The 19,327-nt window shown below is 44.0% G+C and overlaps 1 protein-coding gene across 1 annotated transcript; it reads left to right on the forward strand.

The window, feature by feature from the left end:
- Positions 1-1,778: 1,778 nt before the first annotated feature.
- On the forward strand, positions 1,779-18,487 carry LOC104574428 (myosin heavy chain, skeletal muscle, adult). Its single transcript, XM_088535813.1, has 38 exons — positions 1,779-1,985; positions 2,073-2,216; positions 2,310-2,466; positions 3,820-3,847; positions 3,946-4,066; positions 4,155-4,247; positions 4,384-4,447; positions 4,534-4,632; positions 4,729-4,832; positions 4,915-5,053; positions 5,523-5,641; positions 5,740-5,889; positions 6,552-6,722; positions 7,318-7,624; positions 7,726-7,799; positions 8,058-8,145; positions 8,240-8,357; positions 8,666-8,789; positions 9,358-9,494; positions 9,671-9,926; positions 11,186-11,428; positions 11,535-11,711; positions 11,796-11,941; positions 12,061-12,151; positions 12,240-12,629; positions 12,768-12,894; positions 13,076-13,194; positions 14,333-14,529; positions 14,779-14,962; positions 15,049-15,214; positions 15,364-15,488; positions 15,672-15,980; positions 16,117-16,320; positions 16,636-16,761; positions 16,856-17,026; positions 17,109-17,213; positions 17,359-17,454; positions 18,239-18,487. Exons 1-38 carry the CDS (start codon positions 1,779-1,781, stop codon positions 18,392-18,394), a joined length of 5,832 nt encoding a protein of 1,943 aa, XP_088391939.1. The 3' UTR covers positions 18,395-18,487.
- Positions 18,488-19,327: the final 840 nt, after the last annotated feature.

Below are 19,327 nucleotides of genomic sequence, written 5' to 3' on the forward strand. Positions count from 1 at the left end.
CACCTCTAGGGCTCTGGGATAAGCGTCCTGTGTTTCTAACACTTTTTGCTGGGACTGAGAATGTGTAGGTGTGTGAGGTATTTGTGATGAGATGGGGTTATTGGACTGAGGCTCCTTTGGAAGGCAGGGTATGTGGGGTGAATGCTGTGTGTGTGATCGTGTGTGCAGTTATGGCTGGTGTGGAGCAGGTGCTGCGGGAAGCTGTACTAAACATAGAGAAACAGCAACGATTTTGACTTTTACGGACTTCTCTGTTGCTAAAAGTGCTAGACATTAATTGTTACATATTACTCCTAGCTCAGCTCTGTAACAAAAGCATTACATCTATTAAAATCAGAAATGTTTCCATATTAGGCTATGTCATTTCCTCGTTTCTGGTATGGGCACTGTGAGTAGTTTACGTGAAACTATGTGGGAATTCAATATCAGTTATTACAGAGCTCAAAAACTGTAACCAAACGTTCCTCTAGTATGTACGTGTTGAATTATCAGTTTTTGAAAATTATTAAGTGTTGATGCACTCACACGCAGGTTTTGCTTATTTTGATACTCAAGGATTCATCTGTTACTTACTAAGCATAAATTATTCATCCAAAATTGAACTTCTGCCCTGACTTGCTTTCTTTTGGAGTCCCCCACTATCTAGCATTATAGTCACAATCCTGATCTACGATACATATCTGCTTTTCTCCTTTTCAGCGTAATACGTAAAAAAATACTGAATGGCATTTAGTTATAAATTCTGTTTTATACAAAGCACTTTTTGATGCTGCATTCTTTAGATTTACAGCATTGTTTGTAAAAGATAAGAGGTATTATTCCCATTTTAAAGCATAGTTGCAGTACTGGTGCCGAACAACCCTCATTGGGTTCAAAGACTAAGTTATCAGTACAGAGAGCAAAGGAACATCCAAATTCTGCCTCCAAGCTCTCTAAATATCTTGACTAATCAAGGTTCCCTTATTAACAACCCTTCTTAGATTATTTATAGTAAATGTGTCCACAGGAATGATAAGATATAAATCATTTCTAAATATATCTAGTCAAATCAAATGACAATTATGCCCTTAGTTAAGTTTGCCAGATAATGTTTTGCCAAAGAAGGTTTGCCAAAATATATCTTGAGTGAAGGGAAAAGGAAACATCCAAAGCATCTGCATACCAGACTCTATAAAAGTGTCTAGGGAGTGCTCTGCCCAGTCTCCACGGAAAATTTCAAGGTAAGCGTCTGGCTTCTCTGAGCTACTGGACAAAACATAAGCCTCATTCTACCTAACATACTACAGTTCTTGGATACCCATTTCTATGAGGGGCTGTCCCTGTCATCATTGATTTTACTCTGGGCTTGAAGGCAGTATTTTGCTTTCAGTTTCTATTTAAGCCTGGAATATTACATCTGTACAGTCCCCCCAAAAAGAATTACTAGGTTTTCAAACAGAAGTCACTGATTTCCAGCCTCTGCTATCAGACGAAGTGATACAAAGATCTACTAATTCTCGAGAACCAGGAAGAAATTAAACAGTATAAGAATTTTAGAAAGCTGAGTTAGGCAGTTATGGCATTTGTGTTCTTTAGAGCACAGGATGAATTTTCCATGGCAACTGAAAGTATTGTGGGTTTTTTTTTTTTTAGTCTTGTTTATATCTATTTAAACATTCACAGGGAAGAAAGCATGACAGATTTTCTGTCTTCCACCAAAAAGGTATTTCCTCATTGATTCCACATATCTTCTCTTTCACAGACCATTCTGTTGACGTACCTCAAGTGTAAGCGCAACCATGAGCGGTCCAGACGCTGAGATGGCTGCCTTTGGGGAGGCAGCTCCCTACCTCCGGAAGTCAGAAAAGGAGAGAATCGAGGCCCAGAACAAGCCCTTTGATGCCAAGTCATCAGTCTTTGTGGTGCATCCTAAAGAGTCCTTTGTGAAAGGGACAATCCAGAGCAGGGAAGGAGGGAAGGTCACGGTCAAGACTGAAGGTGGAGAAGTAAGTAAAATACAAGCTTTAGAGCAGCATTTACTTCTCACTCCAAGCTCTTAGCTAACATGTATGGATCTCTCATTTCCTTGGCAGACTATGACTGTGAAGGAAGACCAAGTCTTCTCCATGAACCCTCCCAAGTATGACAAAATTGAGGACATGGCCATGATGACCCACCTCCACGAACCCGCTGTGCTGTATAACCTCAAAGAGCGTTATGCAGCCTGGATGATCTACGTAAGTAGCAGCCACAGGCTTCCTGCAACTCGCTAGGAAGAGCCAGTCTGCTAAAGCCAATGGAAGGCAACTTGCTGTGTCCTGTCCTTGCAGACCTACTCGGGTCTCTTCTGTGTCACTGTCAACCCCTACAAGTGGCTGCCGGTGTACAACCCGGAGGTGGTGTTGGCCTACCGAGGCAAAAAGCGCCAGGAGGCCCCTCCCCACATCTTCTCCATCTCTGACAACGCCTATCAGTTCATGCTAACTGGTGAGGAAACTTAAAGGAATTACAAAGTCTGCAGATTCTTTTTTTGGAAATATAATTCCTGGGGAAGTGGGGGAGGTCTTTAAATTAAATGTGTGCAGAGATGTCATATTCACCATGAACCTTAAGTATTTTAACTATTCTCATTGTTCCTACTCCACATGAGCCAGATTTCTGTCATATATGTTTTTTAAAGTCTAGGTTATAAAGACAATGACACAGAAAAGGTTATAGCTAATAATAATTAATAGGATGATCTGGATTACATGAAAAAAAATTCTACTCATACCCATTATTTAGATAACAGTCAAAATGTCACAAAATATATTATTACAGCTCTGAAATATTGAATTCATTTCTTTAAAGTGTAGCTTAAGTTCTTGGTGTCTTGGTTTCATTAAGACAGATTACAAATCAATTTTTTTTTTCAAGAGTGCTCTTGGTATTTGAAATTTATTGGGAAACTACAAGAACAAAGGAAGATCTTAGTGACTTCCTAAAAAATGAAAAAAATAAATAATATATTTTTCTCCTTTTTCACTTTTACTGTTTAAGTCTTGAGCAGATAAATTAACAGCATATAGGACTATTTAATATTTTGTTTTTACAGTTATCTTCTTCATTATTTTTCCTCCTAAGCACTGCCTTTAAAAACAGACTTGTCAACACCACCAGAAATAAACCATCAAATCAAATAAATCCACCAAAACAGTAAAACAAACTTCCTTCCCGTCTTGGCTAGACTTAATTATTTTGAATTCACTAGTTAATCTAAAGATAACCCCTAGCAACCATGGTATAATCCACAAAAAAAAATTCAATAGGGTTGAGTGAGTGAGTTCAAAATTCTTAGGATCTGTGTAGTTAATGGATAGACCTCTTTATTACACAGAGAAATTAGTATTTTCTTAATGGGAAATGGGAAGAATTCTTATAATGTTTGAGGACAATGATTTATTAGTTTTTAGTAATGCGCTGGGAGATCTTCAAGGCCATATAGGAAATATATAACTAATCTCTATAATTTCCACAGTGAGTTACACAATAGCACTCATCAGAATCTTTTGATGTTTAGTACAGAAGTATAGATGTCACTGCTCAAATACAACCTCCAGACCACTCATTAAAGTAGTTTGGAAGGCTCAGGCATTCTGCAGTCTGAATGCAGTCTGCATTCTGCAGAAATTCATGCTCAGAGTATTTGAAGAGTTCAAATTAAGGAGAAAAACCCAATGAAAAAGCATTCAGAAGAAAGGGCACTGTAGAAATGTTAACTTTCATAACATTAAATCTCTCATATCTTTGGAACATGGGATCACTGATAAAAGCATCTTTTTTTTTCTGTCTCTCTCACAGATCGTGAGAATCAGTCAATCCTGATCACGTACGTACATTCCCTGCTCCGATTCCCAAGGGCTGGCTCTGTGCCTGGGGACCTGCTGCCTGACCAGACGTTCTCTGCTTCTCTCTTTTGCTTCCCAGCGGAGAATCCGGGGCAGGGAAGACTGTGAACACCAAGCGTGTCATCCAGTACTTTGCAACAATTGCAGCTAGTGGGGACAAGAAGAAGGAGGAGCAGCCGCAACAGGCGGGCAAAATGCAGGTGATGTAGGGGGAATGGACTGAACGTCTTTCCTGTAACTGCCACATGGATTAAACACTGTAAATTAACAAGACTTATCATGCTCTAGGGCACACTTGAGGATCAAATCATCAGCGCCAACCCCTTGCTGGAGGCCTTTGGAAATGCCAAGACCGTGAGGAATGACAACTCCTCACGCTTTGTAAGTTGTTGCTTTGGATAAAATCTCTCCCTCTCCCTCTCCTTGCAACAGGAATGATGGACCTTGTGCTATTCCACCAAGGGAGATGGCACTGGAATGCAGCTAGGCTGAAGTGCTTCTTTTTTTTCCTTCACAGGGCAAATTCATCAGAATCCACTTTGGGGCCACAGGAAAACTGGCTTCTGCTGACATTGAAACATGTAGGAGAGCTTCCTTGCCTGATAATGTATTTCCACCCCCATGCACTGTTCACTTCTCGGTTAACTCTTTCTCTCTTCCTTACCAGATCTGCTGGAGAAGTCAAGGGTCACTTTCCAGCTCAAAGCGGAAAGAAGCTACCACATATTTTACCAGATCATGTCCAACAAGAAGCCAGAGCTAATTGGTAAGAAGATTTTTTGAGGAAGATCATTGAGCAACAACACATTCTACTACCTAGGTGACAAAACTAAGCCTCTTTCTCATCTGTTCTTGTGTTCAGACATGCTCCTCATTACCACCAACCCCTACGACTATCATTATGTAAGTCAAGGTGAGATCACTGTCCCCAGCATTGATGACCAGGAGGAGCTGATGGCTACAGATGTAAGTAATGCACCACAAAGAGTTCCTACAAAACCCGTTTTCACTCTTTTTTCTTATACTGATTTTACTTTTCCTACTGCAGAGTGCCATTGACATCCTGGGCTTCAATGCTGATGAAAAGACAGCCATTTACAAGCTGACAGGGGCTGTCATGCACTATGGGAACTTGAAGTTCAAGCAGAAGCAACGAGAGGAGCAGGCAGAGCCAGATGGCACAGAAGGTACTGGAACGCTCACTTGTTCAAAGAATGCTGCTAGTGCAAAGATGATATGTTAGTCTTCAAAAGCAAATCTTAGTTGAAACTGTGAGGAAAAGCATTTCAGTGGACTGCCTAACTGTGGAGGCATTTTTCTCGTCAGAGGAAGTAACATACTTTTATTTGTTGATTTGGTAAATCACAAATACTTAGCCTCAAGGGAGAAACCCTTACACAGGATGTCTCTCAATTAGAGTCATGAATACTCATATATCTTCTGAAATAAGCCAAAATAAAAGGCAAGATCAACATTATATTTCATGTATTTCCTTCCTTCCCAAACCTCCTATGTGAGACCAGACAGAGATTTTTGCCTTTCAAGGAAAAGCACAGTAGAGTTTACTCTGAAAAACTCCATATTGACCTAATTATGGTCATTGTCCAATGATCTGTTCTTCTCTCTCACTCTCTGTATTCCTTTTCCCTTGTTTAGTGGCTGACAAGGCTGCCTACCTGATGGGACTAAACTCGGCTGACCTACTCAAAGCCCTGTGCTATCCTCGAGTCAAGGTTGGGAATGAATTTGTGACCAAAGGTCAAACTGTGGAACAGGTAAAGAAAGTATAAAGCACTCGTCTTGAATGAAGACTTTTGATTTCTTCTCTGGTCCCAAAAGGTAACTCCTAAGAGTAATTTCTTCTATGCCTTAGGTGAACAATTCAGTAGGTGCCCTGGCAAAAGCTGTCTATGAGAAGATGTTCTTGTGGATGGTCATTCGTATCAACCAACAACTGGATACCAAGCAACCCAGGCAGTACTTCATTGGTGTGCTGGACATTGCTGGCTTTGAGATCTTTGATGTAAGGAAGAAGACTGTGGCATTGCTTCTGTGGGAGGGACAAAGAGTAGTCATAAGGATTCAGAAAAGTGTTTCTTTTTATGAGAATTCAGAAGCATGTCTTCATCATTTGTAGTTTTCTGGAATCGCCTTTTCAGACTTAGGACTAAGGTTCACACAGAGCAGGTCCAAAGGTTTGGATGTTCTTGGAGAAGCTAAGCAAAGGGTTGTGCTCTGAGAGAAAGCACAGCATATTTCCCATGTTGTGAATGCCCTGATGCTAGAGCTATTATGTCAGAGCAAAGAAAGCCTAAGGTATTCATCAGAGGCTGAGAAATTCTTGGGTGGGACAGTGAGGATTTTTGCATTGTCCTGCGGGTAGGAGAGTGGCAACAGCTTTATGTTGCTGCAGCTAAGGTTACTGAACTGTTTAGCTTATGAGTAGCACAGCAAAGAAGAAATTCCACTTTTGGATCCATTTCAAAAAAATTTTCACGCTAACAAAAATTCCTTGAGGATGCTAAATTTCACAACAGGAATCCTACTAGGGAAACACACACCATTAAAACACAGTAAGGTGCAGAATTTCATTTGGGAACTGCAGGTAGAATTAGCATGTTGTTTATGAAGCTGAGATAATTGCTGCATCTTGAGAACCTCTCCATCTCTCTTTGCATTGGACAGTTCAACAGCTTTGAGCAGCTGTGCATCAACTTCACCAATGAGAAACTGCAACAGTTCTTCAACCACCACATGTTTGTGCTGGAGCAAGAGGAGTATAAGAAGGAAGGCATTGAATGGGAGTTCATTGACTTTGGGATGGACCTGGCTGCTTGCATTGAACTCATTGAGAAGGTAACTATTCCACCCAAGTGTATGATGCAGTCAGAATTTTGTGATGTTTCTAGGCCAGATTCAGCTGACATGTAATCCTTCCCACTCACACCCAGACATTCAGTATCAGCTAAACCTTCTATCTGGTCTTGAGATTTATTTTATCTTGAGGTAAGTAAATTAGGAAGGCCAAACACAGATCTGTGTTGTCAATCCTCTCTTACCCTGTCTTCAAGCATGGAAAAGATCCTCCAAGTAACAGAATTCTTTAAAATAGATTACAGTTGGTTTCCCTTCCCTTTTCCTGCAAAGATAGATTTCCCAAATAAATACCGTCTAGACTAATTTCCCAAAACAAAGCATCTCTTGCAGTTGTTCTTCCACTTGTTTTCCTCACTGTCGCTCCTGACCCTACTGCCCCTTCTAACTAGAGTTGCACCAGTGTTCTTTCCAGTTCTGCGAAGACAGGCTATGGGAAGAGAAGGGAAGGCAGAAATAAGTTTTCTGACTGAGAACAAGCCCTGACAAACGTAGGCACCCTGGTACCTCTGGTGCTCATGGCCTGAGTCTCGCACCATTGTAATATTTCTCGGGCTTTTCTTATGATGTCTTCCAGCCCATGGGCATCTTCTCCATCCTGGAAGAGGAGTGCATGTTCCCCAAGGCAACTGACACCTCTTTCAAGAACAAGCTCTATGACCAGCACCTGGGCAAGTCCAACAACTTCCAGAAGCCCAAGCCTGCCAAAGGCAAGGCTGAGGCCCACTTCTCCCTGGTGCACTATGCTGGCACAGTGGACTACAACATCTCTGGCTGGCTTGAGAAGAACAAGGACCCTCTGAATGAAACTGTCATTGGGCTATACCAGAAATCATCTGTGAAGACACTGGCTCTACTCTTTTCTGCCTATGGTGGAGAAGCAGGTAAGCTCTTTAAAATCCACATGTAGCATCTGTTCATAATACAAGTGGGGCATCTCCAAGGTAACATTGATAACATCTGTTCTTTTCCTTCATTTTTGCAGATGCTGGTGGTGGTGGCAAGAAGGGTGGTAAGAAGAAGGGTTCTTCTTTCCAGACTGTCTCAGCTCTTTTCCGGGTAAGTCCAGAGTTCATTGGCTTTGAAAACGGTCTTTGAAAATGTAAAGTAAACTCTTTATCATTCTCAAAAAGTCTCTTTGAAAATTTTCAGTATTGCGGGATGGTAAAATTTATAATCCAAGATTCCAAAAAAGAAAATTTACTTCAGGATTAGAAGTGATAAATTGTCACTATGAGACGCACAGTTTGATGTATTCACTCGTAAGAACGTAGTGCTTATAATTAATGACTTAAACTTTACTTCATGACCTCTCAGGAAAATCTAAACAAGCTGATGGCCAACCTGAGAAGCACTCACCCCCATTTTGTACGCTGCATCATCCCAAATGAAACCAAAACACCTGGTAAGGGGATAAAGCGGGAGGAAAACTGGAGCCACAGGAGCTCTTCCACAGGTTGCCCAGCAATGGGGTAATCATTAATGGTGTTGCTTGTTAGGTGCCATGGAGCATGAGCTGGTGCTGCACCAGCTGCGGTGCAATGGCGTGCTGGAAGGGATCCGAATTTGCAGGAAAGGATTCCCCAGCAGAGTGCTCTATGCTGACTTCAAACAGAGGTAAAAGTGCCGAACCTTTTGCCCATTCTGCCAAGATGAGTCGCGTGAGCATCCGAGCCTATTGCAAACATTATAATTTAAGCTGAACTGAGGAGTAATATAAGAACATTTCATTCTCAGTTAATCATGGCATAATGTAGCTTGGGGTTGAGATTACCATGTTAGTATGAAAACTTTCTAACCCCTGCCCTGAAAGCATGCACTGTTCCCAGGCATGAACTTGTGTTAGTCAGACATTCTGAGAGGGCTTCAGACACGGTGGTGGTCAGTATGATGGGAATGTATTCATGTTCTGTTTTCTTCTCCAGGTACCGTGTGCTAAATGCAAGCGCTATCCCAGAGGGACAGTTCATAGACAGCAAGAAGGCTTCTGAGAAGCTCCTTGGCTCCATCGATGTGGACCACACCCAGTACAGATTTGGTCATACCAAGGTAGAAAGCAACTCTTGGTTTCAAAGGCTCTGTCAGAGAGCAGTGAGGGCTGACTCCTCCCTCTGGGACAGGGATCCAAGACTGATGACACAGATGGCAGGATGGAGGTCTCACCAGGCAGGCCTCAGCCCAATAGCATGCAAGGAAGGCAGACCCAGGCATGGTAGTCAGGTTCAAGCAGAAGTCCCTGCTGTCAGGCAAGTCTGTGGCAATGTGGAGAATGTCCAAAGTGACGTCAGAAAACCAATCTGCAGGCCAGGTGGGGATAACTAGTGTCAAACATAATAATCACCAGTCAGATCTTCAGTGATGAGGTGAAGCCAAGATGTTAGTGTGCAGGTCAGAGTTCAGTTCATTTGGGACTATGGCAGGGCAGAGGCACTACTGCAGGTGAACTGGAAACCGATATTTGCACATCATAGCCCAGGCAGAAATTACGCAGAGAGTATGGGTAGAGTGTGCAAGTGAGGCTGCTGAGGGCCTCTTCGTGCGCTCACAGACCTCAAGAGAATCTGTCTGTGTTTTGCACTACCAGAGGTTAATGTGTTACAATGTTCTTTTTCTCAAGGTGTTCTTCAAAGCTGGGCTACTGGGGCTCCTGGAGGAGATGAGGGATGATAAATTGGCACAGCTCATCACTCGCACACAGGCCAGGTGCAGGGGCTTCCTCATGAGAGTGGAATTCAAGAAAATGGTGGAAAGGAGGTACACATTCCTCATCTTAAACTTCTTCTTGTGATAACTTCAGTTTAATTTGAATTATTGAATTGAATCTATTATTTAGTGAATTCTTCTTTACCCCAAGGTATATAATAGGCATGTTAATTGTATTAAGGGCGTGTGTTAATGTGTGTGTTAACACATGTGTCAATTGTATTCAGGGAGTCCATCTTCTGCATCCAGTACAATGTCCGGTCCTTCATGAACGTCAAGCACTGGCCTTGGATGAAGCTGTTCTTCAAGATCAAGCCTTTGCTGAAGAGCGCAGAATCAGAGAAGGAAATGGCCAATATGAAGGAAGAGTTTGAGAAAACCAAGGAAGAGCTTGCAAAGTCTGAAGCAAAGAGGAAGGAGCTGGAGGAGAAAATGGTGGCTTTGCTGCAGGAAAAAAATGACCTGCAGCTCCAAGTGCAGGCTGTGAGTATCTGTTTTTTTGTTCCCATTTTTTTGTTCCTGGGAAGAGACTGCTTTTTTTTCCCCCACAAGGGAAACTCACAAGAGGCAGATTATCTTGCAGGAGAATACAAACAGTATTATTATATAAGGAGCTCTAAAAGTGAGAAAATTGGCACTTATACTCACTTATTGGTGAGTCCTGTGCCATCCAGGGGAGATTGCTAGCAGCTGCCAATGAGATACAGCCTTCTTGCTGTCTGAGGATAGTGCTCACCAAAAGATAATACATTGAAGAATGCTCTGTCTAAGCTTCTGCCCCTCCTTTAACCTCAGAAAATATAACACAGGCCTCAAAGTGAAGTATCTCTATGTCTACTGATGTTTCCTAATTATGATTACACTGTCAAGATTTGGTTGCTTCCACAATAAGGATATTTGCCATTCCAGCTAATTTAAGATAAGTCTCTTAATATATCACAAAGCACTAAAACCTAAGATTATGTGATGATGAACAAAAAACCAAATGCAAAGAAAACAAAATGCAAAGATAGCACATCATTAATTAATTGCAAGGGCAAGACCTCTGTGTCATGTCCAATAAAGTTACTGCATGTAGAAGAGTGATATATTTCCTTCCCCATTAAAGAATTCTTCAAAACAGCAGGGCTTTTACTTTCCACGTATGAATGAGTCAATGAGAAAAGTTATTGAAGATACTGTGTTTGTGAAGGAGAAAAAGACTCCAAGACCTCTCTCCTGATAAAATCAGTAATGACACTGAAGTCCCTGAGAGTACATGAGCTTTTTTCACAGCTACAACTACTATTAGATGCCTCTAAAAGATCCAAGAGTAATTCAAAACCAATGCTGATTTCAGTTGAGAAGCTATATTATCATTTCCCCCTGGAATATTTCCCTCAAATTTTGGGAGAAAGATCAATTTCAGTACATGTGGTGATTTTAAGGAATAAAGAAAGTCCTCTTCCTCTAAGAAATTATTAAATACCATCAAATGCAGGATAACTTAAGTAATTAAAGCTAAGCTATATTGTTTACAAAGGGAAAGGATACTAATGCATCTTTAGGGTTAAACAAACAATCTCAGCGATCATATTTATGTAGTATGCATGAAGATCTAAGTATCTCAAATAAAATTAAAGATTTCTCGAGCAGATTTTGATTTTTTTAAGAAAACGTGGCCATACTTTATTCTTATTTTCGACAATAACATAGCTGAAATATATCAGAAAAAAAATACTCTGTAATGTTCTTGCCTCCAGGAAGCAGATAGCTTGGCTGATGCAGAGGAAAGATGTGACCAGCTCATCAAAACCAAAATCCAACTGGAAGCCAAAATTAAGGAGGTGACTGAAAGGGCGGAGGATGAGGAAGAAATCAATGCTGAGCTGACAGCCAAGAAAAGGAAATTAGAGGATGAATGCTCAGAGCTGAAGAAAGATATTGATGACCTTGAGCTAACGCTGGCCAAAGTTGAGAAAGAAAAGCATGCCACTGAAAACAAGGTACAATACAGAATTTCTCACTCATACAGCAGAAATCAATGCTTGGCTGGTACAACGCATCTGTAGGTACTTTCTTGACTCACCACCTGCTCTCTTCTTATCACAGGTGAAAAACCTCACTGAGGAAATGGCAGCCCTAGATGAAACCATTGCCAAGCTGACAAAAGAGAAGAAAGCCCTCCAAGAGGCCCACCAGCAGACACTGGATGACCTGCAGGTAGAAGAGGACAAAGTCAATACACTGACCAAGGCTAAAACCAAGCTGGAACAGCAAGTGGATGATGTAAGGACATGCACACAGACACGGATAGGACAGCTGTGGAGGTAGACCTGGCAGAAAGAACATTCATGGCCTTGTTGTGTTTAGCTTGAAGGGTCCCTGGAGCAAGAGAAGAAACTGCGCATGGACCTTGAGAGAGCCAAGAGGAAACTCGAGGGTGACCTGAAGCTGTCCCATGACAGCATAATGGACTTGGAAAATGATAAGCAGCAGCTGGATGAGAAACTGAAGAAGTAAGTGAGCTTCCAGGGCAATTCTGTGCTGTGCTGGTGTGCATGAGTGCTCTAACACAGGTTTCTTTGGGCTCTAACTCAGGTTTCTTGGGCTCTAACACAGATTTCTTTGTACACAGGAAAGACTTTGAAATCAGCCAGATCCAGAGCAAGATCGAGGATGAACAAGCCCTGGGCATGCAACTGCAGAAGAAGATCAAGGAGTTGCAGGCAAGTCTCCGTTCTGTCCATTCTCTCACACCGACAGAAGTCCAGTTGGAGCAGGGCATGGGTGTGATTGGTGCCTACTGTTCCGCAGGCCCGAATTGAGGAACTGGAGGAGGAAATTGAGGCCGAGCGGACCTCTCGCGCCAAAGCAGAGAAGCATCGGGCTGACCTCTCCAGGGAGCTGGAGGAGATCAGCGAGCGCCTGGAGGAAGCAGGGGGAGCTACGGCAGCTCAGATCGATATGAACAAGAAGCGTGAGGCGGAATTTCAGAAGATGCGGCGCGACCTCGAAGAGGCCACTCTGCAGCATGAAGCCACCGCTGCCGCCCTGCGCAAGAAGCACGCAGACAGCACAGCCGAGCTCGGGGAGCAAATAGACAACCTGCAGCGTGTCAAGCAGAAGCTGGAAAAGGAAAAGAGTGAGCTCAAGATGGAGATCGATGACTTGGCCAGTAACATGGAGTCTGTCTCCAAAGCCAAGGTATAGATCTGCCTATGGGTTTTTTGAACTCAGCCATATGGTATGGCATACAGGCTGCATCTACGAAACATGGTCTCGTATAAGAGTCCTCCTATAACCAAGAGTCATCTTTCCTCCTTCCATGTGTTCGATCCCTAGGCAAATCTAGAGAAGATGTGCCGCACTCTGGAAGACCAACTGAGTGAGATTAAAACAAAGGAAGAGCAGGATCAGCGCACGATTAATGACCTCAATACACACAGGGCTCGTCTGCAGACAGAAGCAGGTGAGACATTCTCATCCCCAAGGTGCCCAGCGTGATCCTGCAAGTCATGAGGGTTCACCAAAGGGTTCAAAGTGGTGGTTTGTCTTGTCCAAGCCACCAAGAGGTTTACAGGCACCAATTGTCATGCTATTGCTAGTGATAGAACAATAAGAGTTTTGCTTGTTTCTTTTACACTTCCCAGGGGAATATTCACGCCAGGTGGAGGAAAAGGATGCCTTGATTTCTCAGCTGTCTAGAGGCAAGCAGGGCTTTACCCAACAGATTGAGGAACTGAAGAGACATCTAGATGAAGAAGTAAAGGTGATTGTTGTTCTTTCTCCTTTGGGCGAGAATTTTGTTCCAGAAAGGCTTTCCCTGAAGCCAAGTGTTGCTGGCAGGAGTACCACATAATCATAGCCCAGCTGATTGTATCCTGGTTTCTACCCTAGAGGAAGTTGTCCACATAGCATTCATGCACTTGGTGATGCTGTCTCATATAGCATTTAGACACAAGGAGAAGTGCAGAATAACCCCAGGCACCCATACAGATTAGGAAGTTGACCTGCTGGAAAGCTGCTTCAGGGAGAGGGATGTGGGAGTCCTGGTTGACAAGTTAACCATAAGCCAGCAGTGTGTCCTCGTGGACAGGAAGGCCAAGGTATCCTGGCCTGCATCAGAGGGAGTGTTGCCAGCAGGTGGAGGGAGGAGGTCTACTCAGCTCTGGTGAGGCTGCACCTGGAGTATTGTGCGCAGTTCTGGGCTCCCCAGGGCAAGAGGGATGTGGAACTTCTAGAAAGGGTCCAGCATAGAGTGACAAAGATGATTAAGGGACTGGAGCATCTATCATATGAGGAAAGACTAAGTGAGTGGGGCCTGATTAGCCTGGAGAAGAGAAGACTAAGAGGAGATCTGATCAATATGTACAAGTACCTGAGGGGAGGATGGTGTCAAATTCTTCCTAGTGGTGGCCAGTGGCAGGACAAGAGGTAATGTGTATAAATTAAAACACAGGACATTGCATCTCCATGAGAGGAAGAACTTTTTTCCTGTGAGAGTGACAGAGCCCTGGAGAGGCTGCCCAGAGAGGTTGTGGAGTCTCCTTCTCTGGAGATTTCAAAACCTGCCTGGATGTGATTGTGGGCCATGTGCTCTAGGTGTCCTTGCTTGAGCAGGGGGGTTGGACTAGGTGCTCTCTAGAGGTCCCTTCCAACCTCAACCATTCTGTGCTTCTGTGTGATTCTGTGATTCTTTGATAAAGAACAGATTATCTTCTCCTTCAGAGCCACAGCCTGATTCACTAGAACACATCTAGGAAGGATTCATTACACCTATCTTTAAAATTCTGTGTGAGAATTTACTTGTACTTTCTCCTGGGATGCTCAGCTAGTGCCTGGCATTTTTACTGTCAAGAAGCAACTCAGAATATGTGCCGAAGTTAACAGTCCTAATGTTTCCACAGGCAAAGAATGCTCTGGCCCACGCCTTGCAATCTGCTCGCCATGACTGTGACTTGCTCCGGGAGCAATATGAAGAGGAGCAAGAAGCCAAGGGAGAGCTGCAGCGTGCCCTGTCCAAGGCCAACAGTGAAGTGGCCCAGTGGAGGACCAAATATGAGACGGATGCCATTCAGCGCACTGAGGAGCTGGAGGAGGCCAAGTATGTGGTAACTGGGATGTGACAGAGCAGGAGACTGACTAAGGGTAGGGACAAGAGTAGGCCGATAGAGAAAATTTGACAGCATCTAAAAGTATAAGGGCGGTTTAAAGGTATAACTGATAGATAAAAGAAAATGATGAAGATACTGATCAGTCAACTGAGGTCATTGATGGTAAAATGCTCTCTTGAGTAATGCAACACTGGCCCTGCAGTGATTGCTGAGTTGGATCTGTGTCTGCTACCTCCCAGGAAGAAGCTGGCACAGCGTCTACAGGATGCAGAAGAACATGTGGAAGCTGTGAACTCCAAATGTGCTTCCCTGGAAAAGACAAAGCAGAGGCTGCAGAATGAAGTGGAGGACCTGATGATTGATGTGGAAAGGTCGAACTCAGCTTGCGCAGCTCTGGACAAGAAGCAGAAGAATTTTGACAAGGTAAAATGGGCTGTAGCCTTGTGGTCTGGGGACAGAGCATCCTCTTGTGATTGTCAGGTCCATAATCAGGCCCTGCTGCTCTTCAGATCCTGTCAGAGTGGAAGCAGAAGTATGAGGAAACGCAGGCTGAGCTGGAAGCCTCCCAGAAGGAGGCTCGCTCTCTCAGCACGGAGCTGTTCAAGATGAAGAATGCCTATGAGGAGTCCTTGGACCACCTGGAAACCCTGAAGCGTGAGAACAAGAACTTGCAGCGTAAGTCCTGAGCACTTCGCTCCTGATAGGTCTTTCTCACAAGCTCCACTAACCCGCAGGGCTCTGTGGCTACCGTCTTGTGAGGGTGTGACAGGGCCTTTTCCCTCCTGTTCCATGCCTGACCCTGCCATTTGTCTCTGTCCCCACAGAGGAGATTGCTGACCTCACAGAGCAGATTGCAGAAGGTGGAAAAGGCATTCATGAGCTGGAAAAAGCAAAGAAGCAGGCTGAACAGGAGAAATCTGAACTCCAGGCCTCGTTGGAGGAAGCTGAGGTAAGCTGAGTACTCTTTGACGGGATAGAAATTCAATGAACAAGGAAAGGAAAGGACACTAAGAATTATATAGTCCCCATCAGTCCTGGTGTGGAGCACAGCTACGTCAAACATTCTTGTTCTCTGTTTGACAGAACAACAGTGTTTAATCCTTGATATACACCCTCCCCTTTCTGTTTTTAGGCCTCTCTTGAACATGAAGAAGGGAAGATCCTGCGCCTGCAACTGGAGCTCAACCAGATCAAATCTGAGATTGACCGGAAGATAGCAGAAAAAGATGAGGAAATTGACCAGCTGAAGAGAAACCATCTCCGAGTTGTGGAGTCCATGCAGGGCACGCTGGATTCAGAAATCAGGAGCAGGAATGAAGCCCTGAGGCTGAAGAAGAAGATGGAGGGAGACCTCAATGAAATGGAGATCCAGTTAAGCCATGCCAACCGCCTGGCTGCAGATGCACAAAAGAACCTGAGAAACACACAGGGAGTTCTGAAGGTCTGTTTAACCAAATATGTGAATGCAGGGATGAAGTTTGGATAGTATTTTATTTGCATTATAAGTACACATATAATTATAAATGTCTCTTCCCTGTAGTGATTAATTGTCTTAATTGCTGCTGCATCTTTTATAGGATACCCAAATACACTTGGACGATGCTGTCAGGACGCAGGAGGACCTGAAGGAGCAGGTGGCCATGGTGGAGCGCAGAGCAAACCTGTTGCAGGCTGAAGTTGAGGAGCTCCGGGGAGCCCTGGAGCAGACAGAGCGGTCAAGGAAAGTGGCTGAGCAGGAGCTGCTGGATGCAAGTGAGCGTGTGCAGCTCCTTCACACCCAGGTCAGGAATTCTCCTGTAGATGACTCCTTTTTAAAGGGGTCTTATTTTAAAGTAGAGCCTTTTTTTAAAAAAAAAAAAAAAAAGAGAGGGGAAGGAAGGGGGTAGATATACAGCCTCTAAATCCTCGTATAAATGCTTGAGGAAAAGTGCTCTAAAATGGTCAAACCTAGTTACTGTCCATGTCACATTTGCAACTGTGACTTTAAAGTAGACTCTTGCATTGAAGACATCAATAAATACTTCTCTTAAATTTTCACTTCTTGAGGCAGAGGTGTCAGGTCTGACGGTAGAAATTATGTTCCTTCTTTTGCACAGAACACCAGCTTGATCAACACCAAGAAGAAGCTGGAAACAGACATCATGCACATTCAGGGAGAAATGGAAGATACAATCCAGGAAGCTCGCAATGCTGAAGAGAAGGCCAAGAAGGCCATCACAGATGTGAGTTGGGAACTCCTTTCACTATCAAGTAGAGGACAGATTCTGCCCCTACATGTGTCCTGTCTCAAACTGGTGCTGTTCCTTTGCTCTGCAGGCGGCCATGATGGCAGAAGAGCTGAAGAAGGAGCAGGACACAAGCGCCCACCTGGAGAGGATGAAGAAGAACTTGGACCAGACAGTGAAGGACCTGCAGCACCGTCTGGATGAGGCTGAACAGCTGGCATTGAAAGGAGGGAAGAAGCAAATCCAGAAACTGGAGGCCAGGGTAGGTCTGAAATCTGTGCATCGGGGAACATGTCCCATGAGGCATTATCAGCAAAGCACTAAGGATGGGCTTCTCTTTGCAGGTGCGTGAGCTGGAAGGGGAGGTTGATTCTGAGCAGAAGCGCAGCGCTGAAGCCGTGAAGGGTGTGCGCAAATACGAGAGGAGGGTGAAGGAGCTGACCTACCAGGTAAGGCAGGAGGCCGCTCTCTGCTGGCACAGGCACACCCACTTCCTAGGGAGTCAGAATGTTGGCACACAGTTCCCAGTGGGAATTGTTAACCTCCTAAAGTGTGGAAAGCAATGTACTCTTTTCTTCTCACCATCTGCTTTAGTCTGAGGAAGACCGGAAGAATGTTCTAAGGCTCCAGGACCTGGTGGACAAGCTGCAAATGAAAGTGAAGTCCTACAAGAGACAAGCTGAGGAGGCTGTAAGTACTGCTCAAGGCAGGGCCAGAGTCATCCTTCTGTGCTGCAGCAGTGTCACTGATATCAATATGAAGACCAGAACCTCTGGTCAACAACACAGGGCTTTAGGGTCTTTATGACCCTGATATTTCACCCTGGCGCATGGTCATCAGACCGGGAAGAGAGTCAGCAGGCAAATGGCAAGGGAAATGTAAGGTCAGATGTATAAGGGTTTTCACAAGCAAGTTACCAACATATGGGACACAACATGTAGAATCATAATTTGGACATTTGGAAAGCATGGCATCCCAACACTATGTTTTAATCCAATCTTTTCTGAAACAGTAGCCTCCATTTTTTTTTTTACTCTGAAGCCTTTCCTCCAGGCTTGGATGTACTGAGTATCACTCAAGCTAAAGGCAGAGTCTGGGAACTGAGGCACAGAAGCATGAGCAATCCCCCTCGTTTTGCTTGTGCTGTCCCATCACAAGGAATTCCTCCTTCAGAGTCTCTTAGGGAGATCTGAGCACAGCAAAGATAGGAGGGGCTGAAGGCTATTTGCAGGGACTATCATATTGGCCATTGGGTTTACCCTGGTACTCTAAGACCTTGCTGTCAACTGAGCATGTTGCACTCTGTGAACGGTTGAACTCTGTGAACAATGCCAAGGGTCACATCCACCAACTGAGAAGTCGATGAATCCCTGGTGTCACCCAAAGAAGAGCTGCAGCCCCTCAGGTCCCAGTGGCAGCAGTACTGGAAAGCCCTGCCCTGGGCTGTTCCCCACCATCTCCTCTTCCCCTACAGGAGGAGCTGTCCAACGTCAACCTCTCCAAATTCCGCAAGATCCAGCACGAGCTGGAGGAAGCCGAGGAGCGGGCTGACATTGCAGAGTCGCAGGTCAACAAGCTCCGAGCCAAGAGCCGCGAGTTTCACAGCAAGAAGATAGAAGAGGAAGAGTGAGGATGTCAGGAGGCAGCAAAGTGACATGGGTGGTGCACAAAATGTGAACCCCCCCTGTCATTTTCTTCTGTAATTAGTTTTTGTACCCCCTAAAGTGTAGAGAATAAAGAACTCCTTGGCATACACACTGTGAGTAGTAGGTTTACATTTCTTTCTCTCTTTTATTAATTAGGTCTGGGTCACCTTTAGCTTTTAGGCACAAGTTTTGCTTATAGTCCAATACAGATTTTTATCACTGATCTCCTGACTACTTATGCCATTTATACTACACTGGTAGCTGGATCATGAATAGAAATAGAACTTCATAGACAGAGAAATGCAGGGAAGTAAGAGTGATTTGTACCATTTTAGATTACCTACTGTTCCATATCAATAGAATATCTAGTATTTCCCTCCCTCAGCACTTTCCAGTCATGATCAAGTGATACAGCTGTCAACTATACACTGTCACTTACTGTGTAGACACTGTCAGGTGTGAGATTCACTTTTTGCTGGCCTCCCTCCAAAGGAGGTTTGTGGAAGGCTGGATACTGTATTTTAGATATTGGAGCCTGGACCACCAGTTTCTGTCTATAGTCTTTGACAAGATAGTGAGGATAGAAGTGGCATCTGCAGTAGCCCATCAGTGAAAGAGAAACATTGTATTGTTTATTCATAGCTGTCATTTCCCATCTATTCTATTGATTTTGCATTCAAAGTATACAGATACAGCAACAAGAAAGGTAAGTAGCAAAATAGCTTGATTCTGGGCTTGACCAGAGCTCAGAATGAATGGCAGTGAAGACTTTGGACCTTGGCTAAAATGTGACAATGTCTAGTTTTGGGCCTCTGCCTGTTGGGACAAGGTTCTTAAGGCTGGAGGTCACTGTTGCAGCTGAGGGTCCTGAGTTCTCCATGAGCACAGGGTCAACCCAGCATCTGTAGCACCTTCTG

The sequence above is a fragment of the Tinamus guttatus genome, unplaced genomic scaffold (genome assembly GCF_059628265.1).
Source record: "Tinamus guttatus ecotype Peru unplaced genomic scaffold, ASM5962826v1 Tinamus_guttatus_pri_ptg000649l, whole genome shotgun sequence".
NCBI lineage: Eukaryota > Metazoa > Chordata > Aves > Tinamiformes > Tinamidae > Tinamus > Tinamus guttatus.

Excerpts from the sequence above, each read along its gene's own strand:
- LOC104574428 (XM_088535813.1), top strand. The coding sequence starts at position 1,779 with ATGAGCGGTCCAGACGCTGAGATGGCTGCCTTTGGGGAGGCAGCTCCC. Across the intron at positions 2,217-2,309 it reads ATGCAGCCTGGATGATCTAC|ACCTACTCGGGTCTCTTCTG; the intron begins GTAAGTAGCAGC and ends CTGTCCTTGCAG. Across the intron at positions 12,630-12,767 it reads AGTCTGTCTCCAAAGCCAAG|GCAAATCTAGAGAAGATGTG; the intron begins GTATAGATCTGC and ends TTCGATCCCTAG.